At 35.9% G+C, this 27,298-nt stretch overlaps 8 protein-coding genes across 16 annotated transcripts; 4 read left to right on the top strand and 4 right to left on the bottom strand.

The window, feature by feature from the left end:
• Positions 1-24: 24 nt before the first annotated feature.
• On the top strand, positions 25-8,724 carry LOC105671451 (forkhead box protein N3-like). Of its 4 annotated transcripts, none has more exons than XM_012365650.2 (6): positions 25-348; positions 2,410-2,822; positions 2,914-3,347; positions 3,452-3,755; positions 3,866-3,971; positions 4,055-8,724. In XM_012365650.2, the coding sequence occupies exons 2-6, from the start codon at positions 2,432-2,434 to the stop codon at positions 4,338-4,340; spliced, it is 1,521 nt and encodes a 506-aa protein (XP_012221073.1). In that variant the 5' UTR covers positions 25-348; positions 2,410-2,431; the 3' UTR covers positions 4,341-8,724. The 4 variants fall into 4 exon arrangements, with proteins under 4 accessions (XP_012221073.1, XP_012221072.1, XP_012221070.1 ...); XM_012365649.2 differs by having other exon boundaries at positions 28-243; XM_012365647.2 differs by lacking the exon at positions 25-348 and adding an exon at positions 871-1,130.
• Positions 8,718-12,236, bottom strand: bora (aurora kinase A activator-like protein bora). The gene is made up of 6 exons (XM_012365721.2): positions 11,649-12,236; positions 10,998-11,292; positions 10,852-10,937; positions 10,560-10,748; positions 10,257-10,485; positions 8,718-9,750 (listed from the first exon to the last, which is right to left on the bottom strand). Exons 1-6 carry the CDS (start codon positions 11,922-11,924, stop codon positions 9,272-9,274), a joined length of 1,554 nt encoding a protein of 517 aa, XP_012221144.2. The 5' UTR covers positions 11,925-12,236; the 3' UTR covers positions 8,718-9,271.
• A 160-nt stretch (positions 12,237-12,396) lies between these two features.
• LOC105671463 (dnaJ homolog dnj-5) lies at positions 12,397-17,406 on the top strand. 3 transcript variants are annotated; one of them, XR_010890872.1, is made up of 7 exons: positions 12,397-12,635; positions 13,159-14,701; positions 14,783-15,227; positions 15,357-15,572; positions 15,648-15,877; positions 16,012-16,205; positions 16,534-17,406. XR_010890872.1 is itself a non-coding variant. In XM_067357714.1 (6 exons), the coding sequence occupies exons 2-6, from the start codon at positions 13,173-13,175 to the stop codon at positions 16,139-16,141; spliced, it is 2,550 nt and encodes an 849-aa protein (XP_067213815.1). In that variant the 5' UTR covers positions 12,397-12,635; positions 13,159-13,172; the 3' UTR covers positions 16,142-17,406. The 3 variants fall into 3 exon arrangements, 1 of the variants encoding a protein (XP_067213815.1); XR_010890871.1 differs by having other exon boundaries at positions 16,273-17,406; XM_067357714.1 differs by having other exon boundaries at positions 16,012-17,406.
• Positions 17,407-17,521: 115 nt separating this feature from the next.
• PolE4 (DNA polymerase epsilon subunit 4) lies at positions 17,522-18,460 on the bottom strand. The gene is made up of 3 exons (XM_012365674.2): positions 18,329-18,460; positions 17,969-18,233; positions 17,522-17,899 (listed from the first exon to the last, which is right to left on the bottom strand). The coding sequence occupies exons 2-3, from the start codon at positions 18,176-18,178 to the stop codon at positions 17,759-17,761; spliced, it is 351 nt and encodes a 116-aa protein (XP_012221097.1). The 5' UTR covers positions 18,179-18,233; positions 18,329-18,460; the 3' UTR covers positions 17,522-17,758.
• Positions 18,461-19,036: 576 nt separating this feature from the next.
• mRpL20 (mitochondrial ribosomal protein L20) lies at positions 19,037-19,851 on the top strand. Its single transcript, XM_012365207.2, has 3 exons — positions 19,037-19,253; positions 19,382-19,492; positions 19,577-19,851. The coding sequence occupies exons 1-3, from the start codon at positions 19,167-19,169 to the stop codon at positions 19,823-19,825; spliced, it is 447 nt and encodes a 148-aa protein (XP_012220630.1). The 5' UTR covers positions 19,037-19,166; the 3' UTR covers positions 19,826-19,851.
• An 81-nt stretch (positions 19,852-19,932) lies between these two features.
• On the bottom strand, positions 19,933-21,516 carry Tpi (triose phosphate isomerase). Its single transcript, XM_012365204.2, has 3 exons — positions 21,379-21,516; positions 20,756-21,009; positions 19,933-20,664 (listed from the first exon to the last, which is right to left on the bottom strand). Exons 1-3 carry the CDS (start codon positions 21,485-21,487, stop codon positions 20,284-20,286), a joined length of 744 nt encoding a protein of 247 aa, XP_012220627.1. The 5' UTR covers positions 21,488-21,516; the 3' UTR covers positions 19,933-20,283.
• Positions 21,454-23,393, top strand: LOC105671236 (INO80 complex subunit C). Of its 4 annotated transcripts, XM_067357779.1 has the most exons (5): positions 21,780-21,904; positions 22,024-22,053; positions 22,440-22,634; positions 22,832-22,899; positions 23,008-23,393. In XM_067357779.1, exons 3-5 carry the CDS (start codon positions 22,457-22,459, stop codon positions 23,137-23,139), a joined length of 378 nt encoding a protein of 125 aa, XP_067213880.1. In that variant the 5' UTR covers positions 21,780-21,904; positions 22,024-22,053; positions 22,440-22,456; the 3' UTR covers positions 23,140-23,393. The 4 variants fall into 4 exon arrangements, with proteins under 4 accessions (XP_012220634.1, XP_012220631.1, XP_012220632.1 ...); XM_012365211.2 differs by lacking the exons at positions 21,780-21,904; positions 22,024-22,053 and adding an exon at positions 21,454-21,592; XM_012365208.2 differs by lacking the exon at positions 22,024-22,053 and having other exon boundaries at positions 21,756-21,904.
• p23 lies at positions 23,391-25,420 on the bottom strand. Its single transcript, XM_012365205.2, has 3 exons — positions 25,275-25,420; positions 24,101-24,470; positions 23,391-23,893 (listed from the first exon to the last, which is right to left on the bottom strand). The coding sequence occupies exons 1-3, from the start codon at positions 25,289-25,291 to the stop codon at positions 23,768-23,770; spliced, it is 513 nt and encodes a 170-aa protein (XP_012220628.1). The 5' UTR covers positions 25,292-25,420; the 3' UTR covers positions 23,391-23,767.
• Between the last annotated feature and the right edge of the window lie 1,878 nt (positions 25,421-27,298).

Genomic DNA, 27,298 nt, shown 5'->3' with positions numbered 1-27,298 from the left:
GCTGTCCCATTGCCGAGGACGGTAAGGACAAATCCAGTTATTCGTGCGTTCGCGGGTGAGAGATACGTGAACGAGACGTGGGATCGACGCGTGTCGCGTCGCAAACTCGCGTGATACGCTCGATGAGCACGCGATGACGTCAGAATATGGCGTCTCAATCAGCTGGATGTTGTGTAGAGTGTGCCTGCTGCGATGCCCGTCTTTAGAAAACTAACGAAGACCACCGTCTGTCCGTCGAGATACGTGAGTTTCAGCGCGAAATCGCCGCGCATCCCGATACAATCGCGATCGATCCAAGTGTTTGCGTTCGCGTCTCGAAGAAGAGAAGGCTGCGAATTATGAGTGGCGGTGAGAAACGGCGAATACGCGAAATGTTGATTGCAATTCGGCGACGATGACGACGGTTTTCGCACGTGAGCGATTTCGCGACGCACGCCAATTCACCGTCCGATCGTCCCTGTGTTTACACGCCAGATTCTCTGCGGAATCCGTCGTCGTTCGCGGACGCTTTACGAGAATCTTTCGGTTCGTAACGACGTGAACGCGAAAATAAGAAGCGGCGAGAGAAAAAAAATTCGCTCGCCGTTCTAAATGCGAAATTTATCCAGCGCGAGAGTTTCGACTTCCTCGCCAGACTTTGCAATGTTTTTCATTCTTATGTAATTCTCGCGAGTGCATTCCGACCGCGCCGCACCGCCGAACACCGTGTCAATCATCATGTGCGTGTGTGCGGCGAATTGATGCCGTGGCCATTTTCGTGTTGCTCCCCCGAGTTTCGTAATCATTATCAGCTCCATATTTGAATTCAACAAGTAATGCAATTCGCCACGCTTCCACTCTTCGCGACGTGATCCGACGAATGCGATCTGGCGTGTCGCGCGATACGTACGCGAAAACCGATGCGATTCGCGTGGATTTAATTTTCCGCGCTGACGATATGGAAAAACGGACACTCCGCGTCCGATTGTCGCGGCGCCGCGATCCCAGATGACGAACATCGTCCTCACATGTTCACGTTCTCGTCAACATCCGCGTCGCCTGCTGAAAAATCGCAAAAAAATCGCTTTCCATTTCCCTTTTCGTCGGAGTGCGAGAAGTGATGCTCGCGGGACCACAAGACGATCCGAATAGTGCGGTGTGGTTTTGATATTTTATTTCCCAGTTTAGTGTGTCGTCGACGAAGCCGTTGACGATTTCGTCGCAGCTGATTGTTCACGGGCGGTGATCGAGCGATTCGATTTGCGAGCGAGCGCGAGGAAGCATGTTTGAAAAATAGTGCGTTGCACAAGTAGACGCCATTGAGTTGCAAATTCCACGGGTGGACGAGAACATTAGGATCATCCGGGTGGAGGAAACGCGTTGATGAAACACGCGGCGGAGCGCTTCGCGTCGCCGCGAGGATGACGTTCGTTTCCACGAAGATCGTGGAGCATATTTGAAATTCCGATGCGCGTTTCGCGACAGTGCGCCGGCCATTTTGTCGCTTATTAGCGAATAAACAATCTCCCGGTGCGCGACGTCGCGATGACGATCGCGGCGCCGCAACCTGGCTTTCGTGGCCGTCCGGAGCCGCCGTCGCGGCGGTCCCACATGCGCGCTGATTTCAATCTCGATTGCTCCAAACGCTTCGCCGCGACGCTCTCGCGTGACACACCAAAAATAGAAAAGCGGCCGGGCCCTATTTCTTTTGCCATTTCCGCGGGGATTTTTGCATCCGTAACGCGATATATTATGCGACGTTCGCACGCGCGGAATGATTCGCGACTCACGTGCATGAAACTTTCGAAGCAGATGGCAAGCCAGACCTTCGAGATAAATGATATCTAGTCGAACTTGAAGCGATAAGTTTTCTTCGTAGGAACGCGAGGAAAACGCAATCTTTATTGCGAAATTGTCCTATCGTTTTATTTATTGAGAATCACGAAATTACGTGAAGCGTAATTATCACGAGACGCAAACATCAGGTCATTTTTCGAATCTTTGCATTTTTTTAAATCTCCTCAATTTAGCATCTATTAAATTTTTTTAAATAAAACTTGAACCAGTTAGTTAAATGACGAGAACAGGTTGTTAAAAAAGAGAGAAATTATATTGATGGTTAATCAACATTTTTTTATATTGTTATGTTTACAAGAAAATTTCACAAACTACACGCAGATTTTTACAAGGACCTGATATTTCATAATATATACTATAAATAATTTATAACTGAAGAGGACGAGTTGCATTTATTTCTGGTTTTTAGCTTTGCAATTATCGTCAAATTATCGTTGAAAACTTGCAAATGATAATAATAAATTTAAATAAATTTAAATTTATTTAAATTTATGTAATACTTGGTATGCGAAAGAAAGAAATTTGCACGATGAGATGTTCGATAACGAAAATCAAAAACAATTTTACTTGCAGTGACCAAAAGACTCTACGCAACATGCCACCAGATAGGCCAGATGCATCAGGTATCGAAACTGACATAGAACTGAACTCCACTCAGGACTACAATTTTGGAAAAGCAGCCTACACGATGAACGACAGGGAGAAGGAGAACGCCAGCGTGCTAACCGACTCAAATTCGACCAAGAAATGTCAGGGTGAAATTCCTAGATGCGAAAAATCCATCGAAAAGAACAATCAGTCGGATGACGAATTGACCTCTCTCAGTTGGCTGCATCAGCAGAATTTACTTAAGGGTTTAGAAATTTCAAACCCATCTAAAGACATGAAACACGAAAATATGTTGAACAACAATATCTGTGAGGATATGGCAGATTTTTCGGAGAACACGAACTCTATATCAAGCTTGGACGATAGCTTCTGTCCAGGTAAAATATATACACACTTATACGTTGTTTTTTTTTTTTTTTTTTTTTTAATTAAAACCATCCATTAATTTTTCTCTGACATTATCGGCAGAAAGTAACGGAAAGACAAACGTCGTAACGCTAAACGGAAACGGACAGAACTATCAGCATCCCACGAAGAATTGTCCGAAATCGATGCAAATATTTCAGGAATCTGCGAAAAGTCACTGCAATACTTCGCCAAGTAATCAAACGAAGATTTCTTTGAGCAACAATAATTTGCCAATGTCTAATCGCAACAAGCATCCTACCCATATACCGTATGATCCTCATTTACACAGAAATAGTAAACCACCGTATTCATTTTCCTGCCTAATATTCATGGCCATCGAGGACAGCCCTGTAAAAGCGCTACCCGTGAAGGAGGTTTACGCGTGGATCCTGGACCGCTTTCCGTACTTTAGAAACGCCCCTACCGGATGGAAGAATTCTGTCAGACATAATCTGAGCCTTAACAAGTGTTTTCGGAAAGTGGAGAAAGCTCCGGTAAGCGTACATTTCTCCTCTAAAGTTTTGCTGTGAAATTTGCACGAATGTTACTGACCTCCGATCATATTGTACGCTTACTCGTATTGTCCTTCTATTTTTAGAATCTAGGCAAGGGATCGCTTTGGATGGTGGATGCACAATATCGGCCAAATCTGATGCAAGCGTTGTCCCGCGCTCCCTTCCCCCCTCCCACGACTCAGAATCTGTCCGCGTCGGAGAAAACGCCCAGGAAGTGCGCGAGTACGCGTCTCCCGGATCCGATTCTCTTCCCGTATCTATCCAAAAGACTGGCATCCAGCAATATCAGCGACAACGCGGAAACTGAAATAGACAGCGACGTTGATGCGGCAGCTGCCGCCATGCTTTCTTTCAAACATGGACCCATCATTTTAAATCACAACAAAGGTATTGGTCATTCGAAATGCGTGTTGTCGTCGACTGAGTGTAAAAATAGCAAAGATTTAGTGTCGAAGATGTACGATAATTTATACGCTCACGCGTTTCTTTACTTGTAGATCGTAAGCGAAAGTTGCCGGAATCTGAAAAGCTGGTACCTGTGATTACCAGAAGTTCCAGCGAAGATCACACTTACAGCTGTATTACCTCGATAAAATTGGAAAGGTAAAAATACGCGGATTTTGTCTTACGGCCGATTTAAAAGTTAAATGCAGGGTAAATAAAGTCTTTCTTTACCTTTTCCACAGCAAACATTCAAGCGAGGAGGAGTTAAATCCGGATTTTGATGAGCAGAGGAAAATTGCCGAAGGCGCGGACGCGCTTTTGAATTTGGCTGGTGTCACCACAGCGCTGAATCACAGCAGAACGCATCACGTAACGCAAGGTATTAATCCGGCGTCGAAACCGGAAGGTATTTCAAAGCCAAAAAGACGTTCTACGACGAGTGATTATTCAAGCACTCCCGAAAAAAGGCGTAAGAGATGGCGGGAGTGGGGGGAGGGAAACCGGCACCTGAAGCAGATTAGAGGTTAACGTTAACAAATTTTACACTTTACGAGAGGTATATAAAAATATTAATATAACATTAAAATCTTTCCGTTGCGCTCAACGAATGGAAAATATTCTGTCATCTAGCAACAAATTTCTAAAGGTACTTTTATTTTCTTTTTCTTGTTTTTTTTTTTAAATAACTACTTGCAAAATTCTTTGTTCATTTCTAAATGTGACAACAATTTCTATGAGAGTTTCTTTGATCTGGTCATAGACATACAGCGCATGTAACTTCTTCCATAATTTCTAGTTGAGCTAGAAAGGTGAGGGTTGTTGGATGCATTTTGAAATGATTGGTGGTGTGGTTGCTCAGGGTTTACAACATGCTATATGCCAAAATACATTCGGTAGCACTAAACAACAAGCAATAATAGAGATGTAGTGTTAAAGAGATACTTTTTAAACACGCTGTTGAAATGCAATTGAATAATTCATGGAATATCAATGAAGGGAATGGCGATTATCTACGTTAACGGACACACCTGCGATAATCTTGATTTTGAGATACGTCGCAAGAACGAGGATGCCGATTGACTTTGCGATGGGTGTGATAGGTCTTATTTTGCATAGAAAGTGAAATGATGAGCGCGTGGCGGAGTATCGAATATTTACATGACCGAGAGTATTTGAAACATCAGCTAAAACAAAATGAAACGTTAATCAGCATATGAATCCTCGCTGTTACACATATCAAGATCAAGTTGTCTGAACTCTTTCGTTAACGTAAATAATCGCCGAAATTATTATTATTACGTACTGAAGTAAGTAATGATAATCATTTTAGAATTGTTGTGAGACGATTATACATATTAAGTCATAGAGAGTTTAATTAATAATAGAGTTCTATATCAGTTTTTTTTTTGTAGATATGTATAGAGATCATAATTAACATCTATACTGTCATGAGAGGTCTGTCGCGGAAGTAACGGGATTGATTCTTTTTCGAACGCAACATGGCGTCTTCCAACACCGTTCAATTTGAAATAGAAAATACCCAGTGTTCCCATTCTCGCTAAGAAAGGACTCGGAATCGTTATTCTCGCGACAGACCGTGTACTCGATAGAGAAATTGATAATATATTTAAAAAAAACGACTACAAACGCATACACATTTCTATGATATGTGTATATATGTATATAAGATGTATGTGCATGTATATGCAGATGTACACATTGCACGCATTAAGATCGAACATACTCATTCATGTATATACATACGTACAAGGTGTTCCCAAATTTCTGTTTTGAGAGAGCGCAAGACTTTAGGGGAAAAGCTGGATCGTGGAAATTCGCATTTCTTTTTTTCTCTCCTTTCGGCAGCAATTTACGAATTCCGCAAGCGAGTAATCAGTATAAATCACATGATCGAGCTCATTAATTAATTATATATCGTGGATTTTATTGAACATTAAATTCTCGGCGATTCGAAGATTACTGCTCGTTGTTGAAAAGCGCGTAAGCATTTTTTCACGACTCAGCTTTCCACAGACGTTTCGCTGTGGCGCTCTTCGGTACGCGAAATTGAGGGCACCCTGCACACGAAATATACCATGTGCATCGTTGCACATGTGTACAACATATGTGCCACAAACGTATTATCAAAAAAAAGATGAAGAAAAAAAAGAGGAAAAAAAGGAGATACTGAGATATGTTCAACAATGGTTTTGGAAACGAAGAAACTTTATCATTTCACGTCTTTTTCTACTCTCTTTGTGGCTTTCAAGATGATTTTAGACAGTGTTGTATATATGTAGACCTTCTAATGTATCCATAGACCAGTTTTGGTGATTCAGTTCGAGACTGAATATATAAGCGATCGTGCTGATGATAATATCGATCGGAAAGAGATGAGGAGTAGCGTTACCATGGAGACAACCTATTTTTATAAAAAAAAAAAAACCGTAACACTAAGGAGAGAAGTTTGATAATACCTTGTAATTGTAAGATATCGTGTGCCGCGCAGCGGCACGCGCGAGAGAAAAATATTAGGCAAACTGGTCGTGCATACATTAACATTTCTAGTTCTATATAGAGAGAACATATATTTTTACAGGGCGCTGCCCGCGTGATAAAGGCTCTTCCTAATGATTCGCTGGTATGCAAATTTATTAGCTTAAATATCACTACAGAGTGTAAATTTAGTGATCTGGAATGAACACACTATTGTAGCGCAACCTGATCGATTTCTACATATCAATTCATGATGCGTGCGAAACAATTGCTCCGACAATTTTGTAGAGATACATCTTGTTTGTCATTTCTCGAAACGCAGGGTTACTTATCGTGACGATCCTTCGCTGTATCGGGCGAAGAGTCGTCATCGATACTGTAGAATATCAAATCGTTGATTAAACGCACATTTGCATATGTAGAATTCAAGTAATTACAAATCGATCACACACTTTCGCAAAACATTCAACATATTTGTTTCTATTGAAGCATTGGATTAGTTCTGGCAATGATTGAGTTATAGATCACGATCTTTCTGGACAAAAGATACTTTTCTTTTCTTTTTTTTTTCAAAGAGAATTTGAGAACACGATTTGCATAATGGACTTTGACTAGGATGCGCTACATCCAATATTTTATGTGATTGTAGCTAAGTCGGCTACACCAGAAAAGAATTCAATCTGAAGGTGCAAGAAAGAATGCCATGCGCTCAATATGATGATATCGGGTATATTTAAGAGAAAAATAACTCCGTAATAACATAATTTAAAAATCTATAAAAATGTGGACGAATGACCAATGTTTTTTTTCGAATCTATCTTGAAATTATTGTATTTAATGTATATTAAACACATTCTGCTCAATATTACATAATTTATATACAAGATTTAGCCGCAGAGTTAAATTTTTTGTTTTTAAATTTTATTTTCTTGTTATGATCTGTGATATTACATCACAGAAATTAGTATATTATTATTATACTTCGGTGTGTATCTGAAGTGTTAGAATTTAATATATTACGTTATTTAGCAACGAAAGAGAGTTATCCATGAATACGATTATTAAAATTAACCCTCGGAAATTTGCGATCGCGGGAAAATTTTTTACTTGTATTAATACCGATTGAAAATCGACAGCAATAATTTCTGCAAATTTAGACGTACCTTTTCTCAAATTGTTATCACGTATTGCATAATTTATTAGATACACTTTTCACACTGTATTCGACATTACTTATATGCGTTTGATCTGCGAATTCTGAGATCCAGGCGAGGGTTAATTGGCATTCTTGCTCACACCTTGAATACTCTACGATATCGATTAAAGCTGAGCTGGCATCTTCAAGTTGATAATTGTAATTCATGTTATAGCTTGATGATTTGTTAACATTCTCTTAGTCTAGCTCCCGTTTGCTACGACTGAAGATCTGTTCTTCCACGTGTCATTAATTCTAAATTAATCGACTAGTAGGAGGTGGGATGCCATTCATCATCATAATACGTGTAGCTAATCGATAGATTTAAAGCGTAGATTTAAATCGATTAATCACATAATATAAAGCAATACCAGTAAATCCTGACATTCGGGCGAAATACTCTAGTCAGCCGGTTTTTCTAGAAGAAGTGGGAGTGCGGGGGGAGGGGGGGGGGGCTTATGTGCAATCATGCGTTCGTCGCGGAGTCGGAACAATGAAGCGATAGACTGTTATTCTATAATTGCATTATGTAGAAAAAGAAAAAAAGAAAGAAAAAGAAGTATTAAAAGTCGCGTGTTCTCAATGCGCGCGTAGCGTCGATTCATTACACGATATCACACGGAACTTCACAAAATAGTTGCCCGTTTCGAGTTATTTTACGCAGAGTGTACGATTATTATTATTATTATTATTATTATTATAACCGGCTGACAAGCAAAGTCATCATATGACAGACACCAAAAAAACACACAAAGTATGGAGCAAAGCAGATTACGGAGTGTCGTTGTAACTAGCCAGGGACAATCAAAAGACATGATGTGTTTGATTTGCTTCCATTACATGACATCGTGCCAAATACAAAGAGTTTGAGTTTGAAAGATCAGATATGTTAATTTATATATACACAGACATATATGTTTATATATATACATAAAATATATGTATATGTATACACACACAGATTGTATGTTATAAAAATTTTGTTGGCGTAATATGTAATATTAAAATTATATATATATATACATACACACACACATACACACACACACACATATACATACATACACATCATTATTATTAATATTATTACTCATTTTAGATAAATCATGCTGTAAAATGTTTGTTAAGTTTTTGATCTTGCTTATATATCTTGAGTATATTTAATATTTTAGGCTGTAACCACAAGAAAATTTTATCTAATGAAACAAATGAAGAAAATTATGAAGAGTATATTTTTCATTTAGCATCTCCTTTTCTTAAGCATAACATTTGATATGCCTAGTTACTAGGATATATATCGTAATACATCGCAATATATACATCAAATTGTTAAGAGTTAAAAAACGTAAGTATTTTTTTGTTGAGCAATTTGAAGTTAATGTTTTCATAGCAATTGTTGAAAAGTGCTTCAAATATTTTAACGAGGAAAACAGTGTTAATTATGCAAAAGTATTGAAAAAGAATTTGTGCAAGACACATTGAGATAAAAATATTTACAATTTAGAATAGCATTTGTGAGATAATTAATTGACATTTAGAGCCAAATCAATTGAATTTCAAAACGGCAATTTTTTAAAAGAAGCAAAAGTAATAGTGGATAGTAAATTGAGATGTTAAAGAACGTTGTATAATTTAATCGACTAATGATAATGACAAATATAATTCGGTGGTTAAAAAAAAGATTATACATGTTTGCTCTATTTGCGATGGTAATCATATGATAATGGCCCAAGCATTTAATTATCTCCGTTCAGAATCTGATAATTGTTCAACTTCCATTTTCTTTATTACATTTAGAAGGCGTAGAACTGAATACATTGCTCATATTTTCTTTCCAAGATAGTTGAACATTATCCTTAGACGTTACTATTCGTTCGTTACAATGAGTTTTGTGACTTACCGAAGTATCGCTGTAACTGTCTGCCATGTGCATTGTGTTATTCATACTATAAGTTTGATAGCCGGTGTCCTGAACCGTATTTGAGATACTTTGTTGAGTGAACGCGCCAGACATTACATTACTCCGCTTATAACTTCCCCGTGTGAAATTTTGCATCTCAGTCATCATTTTTAAACTAGCACCATTATTATGATCTTTATCACTAAATATCACATCGCTGGAATATACAGTGTTGTCAACTGTATTTAAATATCTTGGTAATTCCACCATATTAACAGATTCATCTAAATTTGTTTTATGACCAATTAATATATGATCTTCCTCGATACGTTTATCATTTTCATGATCTAAAATATATTTTTTAATACAATATTGAATACTTTACTTTGTTCTTGTGACAGGAAGTTGGTAAATTAGTAATATAGAAAATTCTATAGATTAAATAGTTAAACAATAGAATTAATTCTTAGACAGAATGGTGTAATATGTAATTATCTAATATTTTTAAAGAAAATTTATTTAAAAAAATTGTAATTAATATATTTTTAGATAAATTATTTTGTTTTTATACATTTTCTATACCTAACGGTACTAATTTTTTTCAGAATTCTAACTACGATATGATTTCTTTATTTTATTATTATTATTTGATATGTAACTGATGTGTAACAATGTGAGAAATTTTAATATTTGTAAGAAAAGTTAGCTATTTTTTGCTTTATTAAAATAGTAAAGACAATTTCTGTCAAATATTTTAAGATTATGTTAAGTAAGTAACGATAAAAAAGTGAAAAATAATAAAAAAGGAAAGATTGAAATGAAAAGCATGCTGCAAATACAAAAATAAGCTTACCTGACAACTTTTCGCAATCATTAATCGAAATTTGTTTTTTTTCCAGAGGTATATTATCCATGCTTATGTCCATCATAAAATCTAGCTGAGTGGCCGAATGAGAAGAATGCCCGACCTTTTCATGCAACATATTGTTTTCAGCATTATATATCGGTGAAATGTTAGGTGATGATAAATGTTCAGATTTTGCTGTAGACAATTCGTCGCTGTGTCGCCTACTTTGCAGCATCTGAAATATTAATTTCAGTAAGACAAACTGCAAGCTATTACAAATCTTATTCGCCAATACTGTTATTTGCGTACCTTTAATCTGCCATGAACAAACATACCACTTTGAGGAGGGCTGCAAGACAACAACATGGATTCGCTCATTTTAACTGGCGACAAAGATGCAATACTTTCATTGTTAGCACATTCATCATGATTAAAAAATAATTTTCTTCTCAATGAATTATTGCTCAAATTTGCATCATCGTTTTCTGTATTTTGTTCCTATTAGCAATATAAAAATATTTCAATAATATTAGACATCAAAAGCAAGTTTTATACAGGAAGTATGAAATTATTTCCATTTTAATAATTAATTTTCACCAACCTGAGTGAAGACATAAAACGGCTTCAAAGCTTCCTCGACATTTTGTGGCAAATTCAAAGGTAAAGACAATACTGTTTGACACCACACTATAACAGCAATGAAATTTATTTTAATATATTGAAAATATTGACTTTATTGTAACGTACCATCTTTTTTTAATTTAGAAAGTTCCTTAGTAGAATTTAAATCACATATAGGTCTACTAGGGGTATCCGAGGATATACATGGTATATTTTTCTGTTGTTTAACATTCCATGGACTAGGAATGATCTGATTCTGCTTGAAAAATCGATCTATAGCTACTTGAGCTTTTGTCTCTAGTTCTTGATCCAAGACATCAAATTGCTGTATGGGAGATTCCTCGATCTTTGCCGGTTGTAGCTGCGCTAACTCCTCTATATTCCATGTAAACCCCGGTGACCCTTGTAACTGATTTGGAGCCTGCATATTGTAACAAAAAGACCATTTTTCTTACATTATCTTAATTATTATTTATTATCAGCAGGGTACTATCTAATGTAGTCAGCTATGATTTAATACAAGAATTATCAATGTTACTTTTTGGTCAAAATAAAACGCACTGTATAATCAACTTTAATAAGTACAATCTTTCATAAAAGTTTTATGGTTAAAGTGGCTATAATTAAAATAATTTTTTGTTGATAAAGTTCCTTATTTTCATAAAAAATCATGTTTGTTTAGAGATTTTATTACACATTATATCTTATTTTAATAAAAAAAAAAAAAAAAAAAAATGACTGGTTCTTGTATTAAAATACAGATATGTAGACACAAACCTTAGTGAATACAGTTGGACTAATTACGGACTGATGCAATCTGTTAGTCAAATCCGGTTCGAATGGATTTTTAATGAATTTTCTCAATTTGGATGGTGGAGTGATGTGACTCTGTAGGATGGAAAATGGCAAACGTTGCGTGTTGCTTTGGCATGTCGTTTGTTTCGTACCGGCCTCATGTTGCTTATTTGGGGTCTTATGCATCCAGAGATTATTTATCAATGGGCTCTCGCACTTCCGCACTTTGTTCGACATATCCCATCTCGATTGTTCCATTACAAAACGAGTCACAGAGATGTATTCCTTTTTGCCGGTGGGGGACTTTTCAACCTATGAAATTCACGTTTGCTTCGAGATTCTTACGTTCAAATTCAGTTATAGCTACGAAACTTTGTCAATTTCGTCAATTATTTTAGAGTATAAGTAACAGCGATATTTCTCTAACGACTGTTTATAAATTGCACATTGGAGTTTACTGTAAAATTACATGCAACACTGCAATAATTAAAACTTTTGAATTGTTTTGAACTCTTGAAATTCGTCATTCAGAATGTCCAACTTTTCAATAATATATTTCTCTAGTGCAAAAATTCTGTTAACAATTGGCTGCTCTTGTTCTGGCCGATTCACACGGTACGAGAAATAATTAGTTTTAATTGGTGTACACTTTCAAATTTGCCAATTAGATTTGTTTTTCAAAATCCTGCCAAAACTATCTTCTTACACTTTCGTAATCCATGGCACATCTCCGCAGAGAAAAATATATATTTACGTGATCTATATGAGATCACATATAAATCGTCTATACATATCTTCGAATTGCGGACGGCTGCCGACCGAATATGCTGTCCGATTTCGCGCTTACCGCATGGTATATAAAGTAAAATCACATATTTCACATAAGTACAGATTTTTATCGCTAGTAAAAAATGCGCTGAATAAAGAATATAAGGAAGCATCGTGAAAGGGTTACGTCCGTCAGTGAATGTGAGTACTGCATCTTGACATCTGACATCCGATCTGTTTTAGGTTATAAAGATTAAAAACGAGATTTCTCGCGATAGTGATTGCTCAATGCGCATTTATTTCAACAATACGGAATAATTGCACTCGTGTTGCTGAATACTTTCAAGTTGTACGCGCAGATGACGGCCGTCTTTTAACATTTTCAACATTGCTATGGTTATGTGAATAATACAGTAGTGGACATTTTTAGAATATGTATTTATACTTTGCAACTTTTGGCCAACAGTATGTCATTAGTGTATATTTAGAGAGGATAAAACTATACTATTTGCAGATAAATAAAGTACAAGGAATTATTTTGGGTTGATACAATCCCATATCATTGTTTATGTTATCTGTTAACGTACCATATTTGTCATATTTTTCAACACAAAGCCTTGTAAAATGTGACATTATTCTTTACTATTCTGTCAAATAAGTTTAATAATCGCAGATAATATCAGAATACTTTGCTAATATTGTTGTTTTTTTTTTTTTTTTTTAGAAGGATAAATCAACATGGCAGAACAACAACAAACACCACCAGGTTTTAAGCATATGTCTCTGGATAAGATTATCGAAGCTATGACTGCGGATTTGGAAAGCTCGAGTGGCCATTATGTTCAGTTCGGTGTCACTCCACAACAACCGACTTCTCATAATTGGGGCGATTACGCACCTGGACAAGCTAGACATCACATCGCTAGCCAACCAACGCATTCCAGTCCTTCCGGAATACAACCTATGACACCAATGACCACTTCTCTGTACATGCAGGATATGCCGAGTTACGACGCCACAACCACCGAATCGATATATTTCCCGCCGCAAACGGTAAATCATCTGGGTATTAACGAGAATAATGATTTGATCGGTACCATCGACGTTGGAGGCGGGAATTACATCAATGTTATATATGGAAATGCTTCTCAAATCATGGCGGAGCAGTGTCAGCTCCCAAACATAACGCCGTACCCTAATCAGGGTATCGTCGATCAGGAATACGGTCTTTTCAACGATCAGCATATGGCTGTGCCGTCCGAATTGCCGAGTCAGAATTTTAATGGAAAACAGCTGATCGACAACTTGGTCGGAAACTGGGTGCCAAATCAATCCGGAACGTACAGTCCATTTGGCGGATCTCCCAATATCACGCCCGCACCGCAGTCGGTGTCGGACATAAGAGAGACCGACGAGCTACCGAGAAACACGTTGGATTCTCAGCATAAGAAACCGAGGATGGTGGCGGAGGTGAAGCCTATGCGACCTTCTTACTCCGATGTTTTAACGAAATCCGCGCCGACTCCACCGTCTCCGTTGACGATTCAGCCCATAAAACCGAAAGTTGAAATAGCGGGTAAGAAGGTCTCTAATAAGAATGCCAAGAGTAAGAACAAACCTGTGTTATTGAAGAGACAGAATTCGTCCGGCAGCGACGAACATCACTCTCCGAAAATGCAGATACCTAGAAAAGTTTTAGAGAAGAATTCTTCCAATCTTCCGAGACGTTGGGTGTCGCTGGACAACCTTGGCTCACAGTCCGATTCCACTCAGATAAATGCTTTCGAGAGATCCGACCAGTTCTCTACGGACAGGAAGAAACCTGTGAAACCGCCGAAGAAGGCGGAGAAGAACGAGACCCTTAACAACACGAAAATACAAAATAGTAATCCCAAAGTTGCTGGAAATATTCCGAAACGTCCGATACAGATAAACAACAACTTAAATACCATTAACACATCTAGCCAGACGGTCTCATCTGAAAAAATTGAGAAGAATCAACAAATTATCAACAAGATCAGTAAAGAGGATAAAAAAGTGACAAAGGAGAAGAATCCGAAACGTTTTCAGACCGAAAAAACACAACAAATTAAAAAAGGACAAAGAAACAGAAGAAGAGAAAATCGAGAGTCTCCCGTTAAGGATTTATGTAAAAATTTAAATAAATATGCGACTCGTTGGAGTAAAGTTGTGTTGAAAATATTTTATTGGCTACTGCATCTGATTTCCGATGTAGTTAGTATGAGCGCCAATCTGGTTATCCAGCTGTAAGTATTAATTATTTCAATATCTTCTACACAATAAATAAACTATTTTCAATATTCTAACATTTTTTTCGTATTTTTCAGTGGCAAGTGTGCTTGGTATCATACCATACTTTATTTAAAGTGCTGGTGGGTGCATATGGCTGTGACATTTTCTAAAATTCGTATTTTAAACGCTATCGGTAGACAATTAGACAAATGGTTCGGTAGTAGTAAGTTTGCATTTTGGCGAAAGATAAATACGAAGAAGAGCGAGGAGAAGGAGGACAACGGTAATTGGATCCACGGCGGACTGGAAGCTAATATCGCATTACCCAGCACCGGCGAGGAAGCCATGAAGAGATTATTGGCGTGCAAGGGAAAGGATCCTTATAGCATACTTGGTGTCACGCCGACATGTTCGGACGATGATATCAAGAAATATTATAAAAAGCAAGCTGTCTTAGTACACCCGGATAAGAATAATCAGCCGGGAGCGGAGGAAGCGTTCAAAATTCTGGTACATGCCTTCGATATCATTGGAGAACCGGTAATAAAGCATTCATTTTACTTTTAATTTTGTTGCAATAAAATGAGATATCGAAAATCAACAATAAGTTGCTGCTTTATTTATAACTGTAAAATGATGTAACTTGTTTACGTTGTGTGATCATTTTAGGAGCGTAGACAAGCGTTTGATCAAACCAGGCAGGTCGAAGCAGCTTGGGGCGAACTGAGTGATCTGCTGTCTCAACTTCATCGAAAGATGGAGCAGGCGGCAAATACGATAAGATGTACAAATTGTGGCTTGAGACACAAACGTGTTCCTACGCAACGTCCTTGTTACGCCGCACGGTTTTGCGCTCAATGCAAAATACGTCACAGTGCGAAAGAGGTAAGTGTCGAATTTCGTATTTCTATGTGTTTATCCGTGATGCGTTAATCAAGTTAATCGTTTAAATCTGTCCAGGGTGATATTTGGGCAGAGTCTCGTTTAATGGGTTTCCTATGGCACTATTACGCATGCATGGAAGGAGCGGTGTACGATGTAACTGACTGGGCTGCTTGCCAAGCTGGGAATCTCAAACATCTCAGAGCGAATTCACATAGTGTCCAATATAGGATCGTTTTAGGGCAAAGATTACCGTCTCAAACATCCAGCAGCGGTAAAAAGCGGCAACAAATAGATCCAAACACAAGGTACATTTTATATCGTGTTGTACTGTGCAATTTTATCTTTAAAACTAGTATCGTGCCAAACTATCATTATATTTAGTAAATTCTTCGTTGAATATAGATTTAGAATAAATAGAGAATTTTTTTTCATTAAATAGTGAAGCGGATTTCGAGGACTTTTTAAACAATCTCTACAACCATAGCAAATCTGCTAGCAGTAACACATCAGGGGATCAAAACTCTTTTAGAGGAGATTGCAGACGACGCAAAACTAAGCGTAAGAAGTAGATAAGTAATAGCAGTGACAGAAGTAACTTTGAAGCGTTTGGTACCGACATTGTATAACTGCGAAGTGCGTATTATGAATGTATACTATACACAATCTTAACTTGACATTATCATTAAACAACTAACTTTAGCATATAGGCAAATATTCATGAGACACTAACATTTGACTGATACATGATATGAGATTATGCAAAACTCTGTGTTCATGATGAACATACGCGTAGTAAATGTCACCGCATCAACTAGAATCATAACTCGCATTGGAAAACTGGAGTGACAAGAAAGTATCATAACGATGCGCGATAACGCAAATATTCAATGAACAAACTATATCAGTAATGCAACAGTCGACATTTTGCCAGTTTAAAATAATAAAAACATTAACTTTCTAGGCTAAAATATAATACATGTCGAATAACGTTTGTGGAAATATTATGTTGCAAAGTCATATTTGCATTAAGGTTTCGACATTGTACGTAACTTCATAGTAAACTTTCTGTTCTTCCAGAATTAGAAAAAGGTAAAAGTATCAAATTACATTTATAAAAAATATATATTTTATTTTATTGTCTTTTATTAATTTAATAACAAAAAATGTGTGCAATATAAGTCGTGATTTATAAATATTTCACATACTTAATTCAATTAAAAAAAAAAAATTGGCAAATATGAAGAAGACTGATTTCTTCTCTCATTTTTTGTTATTTACATAAGTTATATGTTAGAAACATTTCTGATGATATACTCCACTATGCATAAAAATAGTTTAAATTTTTCAGACAAAACCTAGTGTCCTACTCTCTTAATATATTTATACATATATGCTTCATATATAATAGAAAGTTTTAGAGAAACATTACATAAAATACGAAGCTCTAGAAGGAACATTATATATGTACATGAATGGGATGTTACATGACAAGAGCTATGCTGTCAGTTAAAGCGTATAGCAAAAGTACAGAACTCTTAAAAACTAATGTACGCGGATTACAGAAATTTTATCCTGGCAGATACTTGGTGAATAGTGTATCAAGAATAAGATAAAATTTATTGTCTATTTCATCAAAGATCCAGCGTATATGCGTGTACATTAATATAAATACTTTTTATAAGTTTTAACATGTAATAACTTACCATTAGTAACATTTTTCTTTCATGAAATATTGTGACCATCTTACATATGTGAAAGGATCTGTTGTATGCCGATGAGCAATGTAATAAATGCGTTTAAAAAGAAAGAATGGATTATATAGGTAAACTATAAATTTTTAGTTATATATTTTTAAAACTCACTCCTCTTTACATCTAAGGTTAAAATTTATCACATAAAAAAGGATGCAATGAAAAAGGCAGTTTTATTATATGGATGAAAAAGTATACTGAATCTTTATATAAATTTATTTCTTCATCATTTAAGCATATTGCTCCAAATATTAAAATATTCCTATAGTTTTTTTTTTTTGACAAAAATTTTTGACAAGAAGACATTGACGGAAGAAAGATTTTTGACAAAGTTTTACATAAATACAAAAATATTAATGCCATTCATTCAGTAAAAAATACCTCTCTAATTCAGCACGTCCAATTCTGTTATGGATGTTCATCGCAAGATTACAATTACTCCAGCATGCTTTCCAAAAATACAAGAGCATCGACGTTATTAATCGCACTTTCTACATCACGTTTCTGAACAGTCCTTTTCTTCGCTTGCACGGTATATTTGTAAGCTTCCTTTGCAAGCGAATCAATAAAAAGTTCCTGGCGAAAGATCGACAATTAGTGAAATATGCTACGAGCCATGGAAATCAATTGCTGAACACTACTTACCGCCGATTTTGTTATCAGAAACACAGCCTCTTGATTGACCATAGAAACTTCAGGATCCATCTTGATAATTGTTTTTATCCTACCCAGCGGCAATTGCACTAACTTTTCCCGCTGTTCCTCGTCGCCGTGGAGAGCATTGTCGGTTTCCTCCTGCGAATTCTCTTCAGTGGCAAAACTTCTGTTTTGTTCGTCGACTGCGGAATTCTCCATGTTGAGACACTATGTTTACAGCTGATCAATTTCGATCAATTCTAACCTATGATTGCTAACATAAAAAATAAAACATAATTTAGTAGAAAAAGAAAAAGTTAGTTTAATACTTTTAAGATTTTCTGAAAATTTAAAAATATAATTTTATACATTGCAAAAAGGAAATAGTGTTATGTTTCTGTTTATGTTAAGGTTCGACAAAAGTGACGGCCGAAATCGGATCGTCTGAGTCCAAATTGATTTTGATGACCTCATGCGAGGAAACTATGAAACTCCGGACAAACTATCATTGAATGATTGTTGATTAGCTATACTTTGTTTAACAATCGTATTTATTAATATAAACAATTTAAAAAAATTCCAAAATTTTTTAATTTTACTACAAAACTTCACAAACAAAATGCAATCAATTACGAAAAAAATTTTTTATTTTATAATACATATCGGCTAGTTACGTGGTTTACAGTTAAACAAAAATTAATTATGAAGAAAAAAACGAAAATGATTGCACTACAATAATCTACAAACGAAATACAATCGATTTCACACCAAATTTTTTAAAAAACTGTTAGTCGTCGGCTAACATTACAGGATTCGATAAGACAATTGCTCTCGCTGGCCGATTAATACACAATCCTAACAGCGTAAAGAATTTTATTGTCTATTAAGCACCCCTGGGAACGGATTAAAACTGATAAAAAAAAAAAAATAATAATAATAAAGTTACAAACGTAAAAACTGATGAGAACAAAAAAATAGAAATTATGGTTAAATTATATCTTGTCGACCCTTAAGTAATCGATAGTTAATAATTTAATAATCGAACATCGATCATATGCATTTCAACGATTATCGATACATTTTGCAACATAACCTTTTATAATTTTCGTATGGTTGTTTAGGTTATTAGTCTAGTGCGGAATTGTAATCGTATTTTTGTGTTACAAAGATTGCAAATTAATTTAATTTTAGTTAATTAGAATACGATATGGTTTTCTTATCGTTAAATCTGTTAGCAAGAAGCCGCGGACCTGATGAATTTTGGCGCAAACGAAAAATATTGAAGCTTGCCGCGGTAAATAATCTATATCTGACATATATTATCTATATATTTTTTATAGGATTTAACATTTTCTTAATTCTATTGATTATTAATAAGTTTAAGTAGATTGTAAGACTTTAATACATTATTTTTATTGACAGCATTACATTGGCAGAAAAAGGAATTGCTATAGTTTAGCTATCAGAGCTGTACATAGAGCTTTGGTATACTCCACTCGAGGTAGACAATTAAAGAAAGAAGATATGATGGAGGTCTTTATTCTGAAATATATTAAAATTTACACACAGCTACAATTCTGTAGGAAGATTTTGTAATTATTGCCTTTATATTTTCAGTTGCGAGAGCAGAGGATAGAAGCTGCTATAGAACAACATGGTATAAATTTTCAAACTTTTAGAGAAGGATTAGCAAGATGCTCGATTTTCTTGAATCGCAAATCATTAGCTGATTTAGCAATTTGGGAACCTCGATCTTTTAAAGCTCTTACTGATATTGCTAGCGCAAGAGCAAAACAAGACCATCTGAAGTCTGCTGTAAATGTTGAAATACCAAAAAGCGTTATTGTAAGAGGATCGATTAAATGAATTCTTGCAAAGGTTGTATAAAAAAAGATTTCTTCCATCTTCTTTCAACATTTATTGATAATCCTTTATATTTTGGCATTGGTCTATTAATAATAATAGTACTATAGTTGATAGATATCTTCGATTTTTAATTTTGCGCAATGAATATTTTGCAGCACCATAAATACATTTGAGTCATGTGTACACTAGTCATTCATTTCAACAACAATGTAACATGTATCTTTAATATTAAGTAGCTATATTGTATTCACTTTAGAACTTGAAAATATATGATAGATATGGATGTAACTTTCCTTTACAGCATTACATTTTTGGTTAAAACAGGCTTTATACATTCGAACAGAATGCAACAACAATACGCAGGTCTCTGCATACTCCTAAATAGGAATGAATCTGTTATATTTTGTTCGATGATAGGTTTATTAAGATAACACTCCTGTCTTGTTACTAAGGATTCTTTAGCTACGAGCGTTAACGATTTGTACAAAATCCGGTTTTAGTGATGCACCGCCAACCAAAAATCCATCTATATCCTTTTCCTTCGCCAAATCTTTGGCATTGCCCGCTGTCACGGAACCGCCGTAGATAATACGTAGACTCTGCGAGACGTTGGAATTGATATTCTTTGATAACCATTCGCGCAATTTCTCATGGACCTCTTGGGCCTGCTGCGGCGTCGCAGTTTTACCAGTACCAATTGCCCATACTGGTTCGTAAGCGAGAACTACATTGTCCCAAGATTTAATCTTGTCCGCTATCGCCTTGGTTTGCCTATAAACTACTTCCTCGGTTTTTCCTGCTTCCCGTTCCTCTAACTTTTCGCCTATGCATGCAATCACCTGGGGAACGCAAACATTAATTTTTTTAATAATTATTTTATTGGCTTACTTTTTTATATATTTTATTGAAGTCTTAATAATTATGACTTACTTTCAGTCCCGCTTCTAAGGCATGCGCAACTTTTTCTGCAGTTAACTCATCCGTTTCACCGAACACGTTTCTGCGCTCCGAGTGACCGAGGATCACCCAGGGGATGCCGTTATCCAGAAGCATGGCTGGACTAATTTCACCGGTGAATGCACCTTTGGAAACTTTGTACGTGTTTTGTGCACTGACACTAACATTGCTGGGAACGATGGAGGTCACATATGTGAGGTATATCGAAGGGACTCCAACTACCACTTCTGCAAATTACACAAAAAATTCATCTTTTTTTGAATTTCAACAAACTCACACGAATGAAACAAAATGTTACATAAGTGTCTGCTTTAGATGTCAGTGAGATTTTCTGATAAATTTGAAGATTTGCCTACTGCAAAAATGCCGATTGTTTGAAAGTTTAAATGTTAAATATCACAGTGAGCAAAAATTTGGAATATTTGATGAATTTATTGAAAATTAATTAAAGTACAAGACACTAATAATAGCACTGTTAAACTTCAATTAGCTCTTCTGTCATCATCTGTCACTGGAAATTGGCAGAGGCTACTTCTGATGCAAGAGAACACCTTACGGAATACCGTGTATGTGCATATGGAAATTTGGCAACATACCGACATTCGGATCGAGCGGGCCGGTCTTCAGGAAAGCGACGATATCATTGATCTCGCTCTTCGTGCCATTCATCTTCCAGTTACCGCCAACGAAGAATTTGCGTGCCATTTTTGTTTGAATGTCTCGTAACAGCTGATATTTGGATGTAGCACAACCTACAGCAAGGTTCTCTTCGAACAAGCTCACCCTTTCGACCTTCACGCGTTTATCAAGGTGAACGAATATTGCCACTCGTTCCTCCCGTCACGATTTTCCCCCCACCATATTCATTACGATTCCCCACCTTGTTCATTGCATAGATTTGTCTCTAGATTTGCCGTTCCAACTGCACCCTCTGCACTTAGCTTTGCATTTTCTCTCTCACTCTAATACTTAAATACATACATTTCTTTTTAAGAACAAAAAGTGCAGGAAAGCACAGCTAAAACTAAACAGATCTCATCTTGGTCCAGATATGTAAAAATATGAAACAATAATTGACACGGATTTATTCTACTAATAGAATCTTTGACGAAATTAATGCAAGTACGAATATTTATATAGATACATTCGTGTTTTTTTGCCATTTAAAAGTTGTACAACTTAAGGTTAGGTTTTCTAACCCTCTTTGCGCGCAATATTTGTATTCTTTATTTATTTATTAGGATTATGTTCTTTTTAACCGGATAAGAGAGGCAAGTATACTTACTGCATTTGACGGTAATAGAAAATCGAAATAGTGATTTGGTATGAATTACATGTGCGCTTATAGCATTCGTTAATATAGCTCTTATCAATAACATTGCGAAACTTGCTGAAATCTTCGTAAACAAATGCTGAAGAACACTAATTGCTTACAACAATGTTGTGCGCAATTTAGATACTGTATCTATGATTTTTATAATAATATTTTAACATATATATAGATTTTTTTAAAATACATTCTTTTGCCAATTTTACAAATAATTTTAATATAATTTTAGCACACTATTAATATATTCTCTTACATTATTCTTGTTTATTCATGAATCTCGATCCTGTTTTGATCTATAAAATTATTTTTATTAACAAATTGTTACAGATAATATATATTGAAAGATGGCTAGCGAGGAAATAATTGAGGCTAATAAGAAACCACAGCCTGTGTTCAAGAACCGCTTGTTTCAACAAAAATTTCGTCCGACCAGCACTAGTGGCAAGAAACGTACTTGGCGTTCATTAAAACAAGTTTTGGCACAGGAACGCTCATTGCCATGGCCAGCAATAATAAAACATTGTACGTGAAGTGATAAAATCTTTATTTCCTCTATTATTGCATTCGTACATTAATCTGAGAGAATTCAAATTGTAATAATAAGACAGTCAAACAATTTGCATCAAAAATAAAACAGTTTATATCGATACATGAGTCAAGTATTGTAAAGAGAAATATGATCTATTGGTATTTGTCAGCACATTTCTTACAAATTGCAGATAGTTCCATCAATGCACCACCAAGTTTCAAACCTGCTAAGAAGTACTCTGATATTTCCGGCTTACCGGTGAGTACTGCTTTTTTTATACTCTAAGTTTTCTTTTTTTACATTTTAAAGATACTCACAAACTGGTAAATGTTCTATACTATAAATTACAACAGACTTATTTTGTAGGCACGATATACGGATCCACAGACTAAATTATATTATGCAACTGCCGAAGAATTCGCAACAGTTCGCAGTTTACCTATGGACATAACAGCAGGATATCTAGCTTTACGCGGAGCATCTAGCATCGTTGGTTAAATAATTCAATACTTAGATAGTATTTTCGTATAAATTGTGGTCCATGCAATTTGGCACAATAGTTATTTCGAATACATATTTGCGTTTACAAACAAGAGGATTTTCTTAGAGGGAGAGACGGAACAATTCAAGAGACAGAATAAATAAAGTATCGATATTTTTTTTATCTTATAGAGAACGTTTGTAACATTTTGTCATACCTGCCAATAGTGCTTTGTTTTAGGATTTTTCAAAATAAACAATTTCATGGATAATTTTGTGTTACTCTCATTTTTCATTTTCTTTTATTACTTTACACAATACATCATTAAAAAAGCTTGTCCATTACAACTTAGTATATGAACTACAAGCTAATTGAGGAGGCGGTAGAGATGTGGAGAACCCTTCAAGACCAGTATTACTGTGCGACAATTGTTACCGCATTATACCTTTACAGTTTGCTTGTTTTTAGTCCATTTTGCATGTCCAGTTTGCTACTTTACAACACGATCATTTTAACAAATTTGCAATTGAAGGTACAAACAGCAAGGCCTATTGAAATATTGCCCAATTGTGCACTATTTTCAGGTTGCCATTTGCTTTTTTTAAATGTTATTAATTAAGTTTAATCGATGCTGTTATTTATTGTTTAATCATATAAATCAGGAAGATCTTCATCATCACTGTCGGCCTCATTATCTCCTAATTCATCTAAGTCATCAAAATTTGGCTTACTGTCACCAGAACCACTAAGACCACCCATCTGTCGCATCATCTGTTAAATAAGGTAAAAAATATTTAATCATTACATTATGTACATTTCTTTTATGATGAATTACATATTGAACACATGCTTGTCTCAATGTTTCCAAACTTTATGCAATTGCAAAAATTATTTAAATAATTTAAAATCTTGAAATTACAAGCACATCTTTGATTATATATGTAAATTAAAACTTAAATTTATTTGAATCGGTCTTACCTCTTCTAAATCTGGTGGGCTACTTTCATCATCGGTATCTTCCTCATCCTTCCATTTGTTAAAATCACTCTTTAACCAATGAGCCTTTGTTTTTTCTTTAATTAGCCGTGGCCAATATGGTCCCTCCTCCTTTTTAGCAAGAACTAATTCAAAGGTTCTGCCTTTCAAAGTCTTTCCAGTCTTACAGGGCTCAATTGCTTTATACAAGTTAATTGTAACCTCATGCATTTTATTATCTGTGCCTCCCTCCCCTTTGAAATATATCTTTTCTGGTTCAATTTCAATAATAGGATCTTTACAGTCTTCTAAGCAGATAGTAACAAATAACATATCTTTCCTTTGGGCCCACATGACAGGTGGGGGAGGTATCCTAAAAATTAAGAAAATGAGCAAATTTTAAAGAAAATATAATTTAAATTTCATTAAAAATTTTTTTTATCTAAAAAAAAATATGATCTCCGTTAGTTTCAATTTTCTAATTTTTAAATTTGACGATTTTCGCTTTTATATCCTTGACAATAAAATATTATTAACAATTTTTGCCACGCTTAGAATTATCTCCTATCATTTTGTTCATTAGATATCGTGCCAGCGAATCGCCAGCCGATTCCCACGTGCACAGAACATCGCCATCGGACCTGTTATGCATCTATAGGTTAGGGATAAAAGTTCAAGATCATAGCGATATATTGCATTCAAATTAATTCATCTATGATTATCATGCGAAATGCATTGGTGAGAAAGAGAGATCTGATTATTGATCATGTGGATCATTGTCAAAATTAAATCGAAGCGGGCCATCGTGAAAAAAATGTGAGTCTCATCTAGCTTTATTCTTCAACATGCAATCAGTCGTGATCTTTCGATTTATATGAATAACGATTGAACGAGGGCAAATCGAAGGCGAATCGAACGGCGAATAACGCGAGCGACAAATTTGCGTGCGAATTTTCGTCGAAAAAATGGATTACAACGCGGTTCTTGTCTGGAAACTTCGAGAATCAATAAACCGTCCACCAACATGGCGGTGGTTCGAAAGACCACGGGGGCGGTATTCCAAGTAATTCGTGTCAATTATCCGTGACTGTATGCGAATTGCACGATCGCAGGACTCGTTATTGAATCCAACGGCGCGAATCACCAAACTAATTTATGTCGATCGCGATATACTTACTGGCTTTCTTGCGTCATGTTTCCGACAGCTTCGCACGACGAGAGGGACAACAAACAGACAGCGCACTCACGCACCGCGCCGTCGACCCGATTCGAGATCGTTGCACTTCGAGATCTCGCATTTCGAGATCTCGCATTGCCTATCGATTAATAATGCATAATTTTATCGAAGTCCGGCGCTACATTCGCATTGTGGCGCTGTCTCGCGAGATCGTAGTTTGCTGTGCGCGGATATACGCGCAAACAAATTTTTTTCACATAATGATCATCCGCGTACGGCAGGTAATTCAATTGAAAAATAACAGAAATGTTTTAAAATTATTCACGGGAAAGGTATTTTAATTGTAAATTCTCTAATCCTTTGATCTTTGGATCTCATATCTAACATGTTGCGTAGTGCTTATATGTGTCGTTTGAAGTTGAATATGGTTGGGATTAAATGTATATTTCAAAGAAACAATGGAATAATTCACTTTCTTAATAACTCAAGAAAATTTTTCAATCTAATTTTTATTCTTTAACTTGAAGATTGATCTTCCGAAGTTATTTGAAAGGTGAATTAGATTATTGTTCCATTTAACCTCTTAGTTTCTTCAACTCACTTTTTTCTTTTGCAGATTTATTTTGAAAGTGCCTGAAGTTAGTTATACGTTCTATTCAACAACTTATTTTGCTTCAAACGTTCAATGGACGCTAGCATTTGTTCCATGCAGGTATGTTTTGCTTTTATACATTCAAATAAATAAATCAGTCGATTATTCAGTAAATTTAGTATTTATGCAATACTTTGCGTAATTATCTTATCTTTCTCATTAAAAATGTTGAAGTATTTACATTACAAAAAAGCAAGTATCTAACAACGGACTTTTGCCCGCATTAACCAAAAGCTGATAAGGATTTTTATGCGTTTTTTATCGTATTAATTTTAATTCAGTTTTATTAGATATTGTAGATTCACATTTTCCTGTTATGCATGTCATAGTACAAATTTGAAATAAAATCACGTAAAATATCAGCGATATAATCGCCGCGAATTATAGCAATTTTTAGAAAGAAATAAAACAAGTATTTTTATATATATTATTAGCGGTCTCAGCATTGATTTCTTTTGAATTGAATAATACTTAAATATATATATATAAAATAGTCTCTAACTTTTTTTTAAATTTAATACACAAATCTCTTCAAGCTTTACATTTTCGTTGCATTAAAAACAATTCTTATTTACAATTTTAATTGTAAGTTTTTTCTTTCGACGAGGAGAAGGCTGCTTATGAAAATTGGCAGCGATAGCAGTGACGAAAAAAAAAGGAACGCCGATATTGCGATAAATCGACACATACCCACATATATTAAGAGAGAGATACAAACAAAGTCGTCGGAGATTGTCGATTGTAGGTCATTCGTCGGGGGGGAGGGGGGGGGGAGAAAACGGGGCCCGGGGAGAGGAGACGCGGTTCGGTGGAGGGGCCACCCTTTTGCCGCGAACTAACTGGACATACGCAGACGGGTACAGGCAGTCTCACTCTTCCACAGGTTCGATTCAGGTGTGATCTGCCGTTGGCCGCGCGCTCTTTTCGCTGTTCGTTCGTGTATGCGTGTGTGCTTGCGTGGGTGCACGCAAAGTTGTCTCAAAGAGTGGCGCCCCACCTCCGTGTCGATCGATCGATCGATTGCGCGACGTGACGCGACGCGGCGCGGTGCAGTCGCGCGGCTTTCCGGTATACAGTGTACGCACACGTACGTTTTACTCCGCGCAATACGGACGAAAGTTCCTTGTGAGAAGGTAGGAAATAAGGTGATACGAAAAATAAAGGTGAATTTATACGAAAATATGAGATAGTGAAAAAATCAACGAGGATATTAGTGTGGAATAATAAAGATGTAAGAATGTAAAGATAGTTATATTACATCGTCTGAGAAATAAGAAAGTACTTCACTCAAGAGGTGAAATTATTTCGTTTTTTGTTTTTGTAAAAAGAAATTGTTTTCACAATTTGAAACTACAGCGAGACAAATATTACA

Source organism: Linepithema humile, chromosome 6, assembly GCF_040581485.1.
Source record: "Linepithema humile isolate Giens D197 chromosome 6, Lhum_UNIL_v1.0, whole genome shotgun sequence".
NCBI lineage: Eukaryota > Metazoa > Arthropoda > Insecta > Hymenoptera > Formicidae > Linepithema > Linepithema humile.
Note: the sequence above shows the minus strand (reverse complement) of the source record. Positions and strands in the feature narration are given on the sequence as shown.

Excerpts from the sequence above, each read along its gene's own strand:
- LOC105671451 (XM_012365647.2), top strand. The coding sequence starts at position 988 with ATGACGAACATCGTCCTCACATGTTCACGTTCTCGTCAACATCCGCGT. Across the intron at positions 3,348-3,451 it reads GGAAAGTGGAGAAAGCTCCG|AATCTAGGCAAGGGATCGCT; the intron begins GTAAGCGTACAT and ends TTCTATTTTTAG. Across the intron at positions 3,756-3,865 it reads CATTTTAAATCACAACAAAG|ATCGTAAGCGAAAGTTGCCG; the intron begins GTATTGGTCATT and ends CTTTACTTGTAG.
- bora (XM_012365721.2), bottom strand. The coding sequence starts at position 11,924 with ATGGAACAATCGAGATGGGATATGTCGAACAAAGTGCGGAAGTGCGAG. Across the intron at positions 10,749-10,851 it reads CGTTTTATGTCTTCACTCAG|GAACAAAATACAGAAAACGA; the intron begins GTTGGTGAAAAT and ends TATTGCTAATAG. Across the intron at positions 10,486-10,559 it reads TTGTTCATGGCAGATTAAAG|ATGCTGCAAAGTAGGCGACA; the intron begins GTACGCAAATAA and ends TTAATATTTCAG.
- LOC105671463 (XM_067357714.1), top strand. The coding sequence starts at position 13,173 with ATGGCAGAACAACAACAAACACCACCAGGTTTTAAGCATATGTCTCTG. Across the intron at positions 15,228-15,356 it reads TCGATATCATTGGAGAACCG|GAGCGTAGACAAGCGTTTGA; the intron begins GTAATAAAGCAT and ends TGATCATTTTAG. Across the intron at positions 15,878-16,011 it reads CAAATAGATCCAAACACAAG|TGAAGCGGATTTCGAGGACT; the intron begins GTACATTTTATA and ends TTCATTAAATAG.
- PolE4 (XM_012365674.2), bottom strand. The coding sequence starts at position 18,178 with ATGGAGAATTCCGCAGTCGACGAACAAAACAGAAGTTTTGCCACTGAA. Across the intron at positions 17,900-17,968 it reads TTCTGATAACAAAATCGGCG|GAACTTTTTATTGATTCGCT; the intron begins GTAAGTAGTGTT and ends ATCTTTCGCCAG.
- mRpL20 (XM_012365207.2), top strand. The coding sequence starts at position 19,167 with ATGGTTTTCTTATCGTTAAATCTGTTAGCAAGAAGCCGCGGACCTGAT. Across the intron at positions 19,254-19,381 it reads AAATATTGAAGCTTGCCGCG|CATTACATTGGCAGAAAAAG; the intron begins GTAAATAATCTA and ends TTTTATTGACAG. Across the intron at positions 19,493-19,576 it reads AGAAAGAAGATATGATGGAG|TTGCGAGAGCAGAGGATAGA; the intron begins GTCTTTATTCTG and ends TTATATTTTCAG.
- Tpi (XM_012365204.2), bottom strand. The coding sequence starts at position 21,487 with ATGGCACGCAAATTCTTCGTTGGCGGTAACTGGAAGATGAATGGCACG. Across the intron at positions 21,010-21,378 it reads CCCGCTCGATCCGAATGTCG|AAGTGGTAGTTGGAGTCCCT; the intron begins GTATGTTGCCAA and ends TGTAATTTGCAG. Across the intron at positions 20,665-20,755 it reads CCTTAGAAGCGGGACTGAAA|GTGATTGCATGCATAGGCGA; the intron begins GTAAGTCATAAT and ends TGCGTTCCCCAG.
- LOC105671236 (XM_012365211.2), top strand. The coding sequence starts at position 22,457 with ATGGCTAGCGAGGAAATAATTGAGGCTAATAAGAAACCACAGCCTGTG. Across the intron at positions 22,635-22,831 it reads GCCAGCAATAATAAAACATT|ATAGTTCCATCAATGCACCA; the intron begins GTACGTGAAGTG and ends TACAAATTGCAG. Across the intron at positions 22,900-23,007 it reads CTGATATTTCCGGCTTACCG|GCACGATATACGGATCCACA; the intron begins GTGAGTACTGCT and ends CTTATTTTGTAG.
- p23 (XM_012365205.2), bottom strand. Across the intron at positions 23,894-24,100 it reads GCCCACCAGATTTAGAAGAG|ATGATGCGACAGATGGGTGG; the intron begins GTAAGACCGATT and ends CTTATTTAACAG.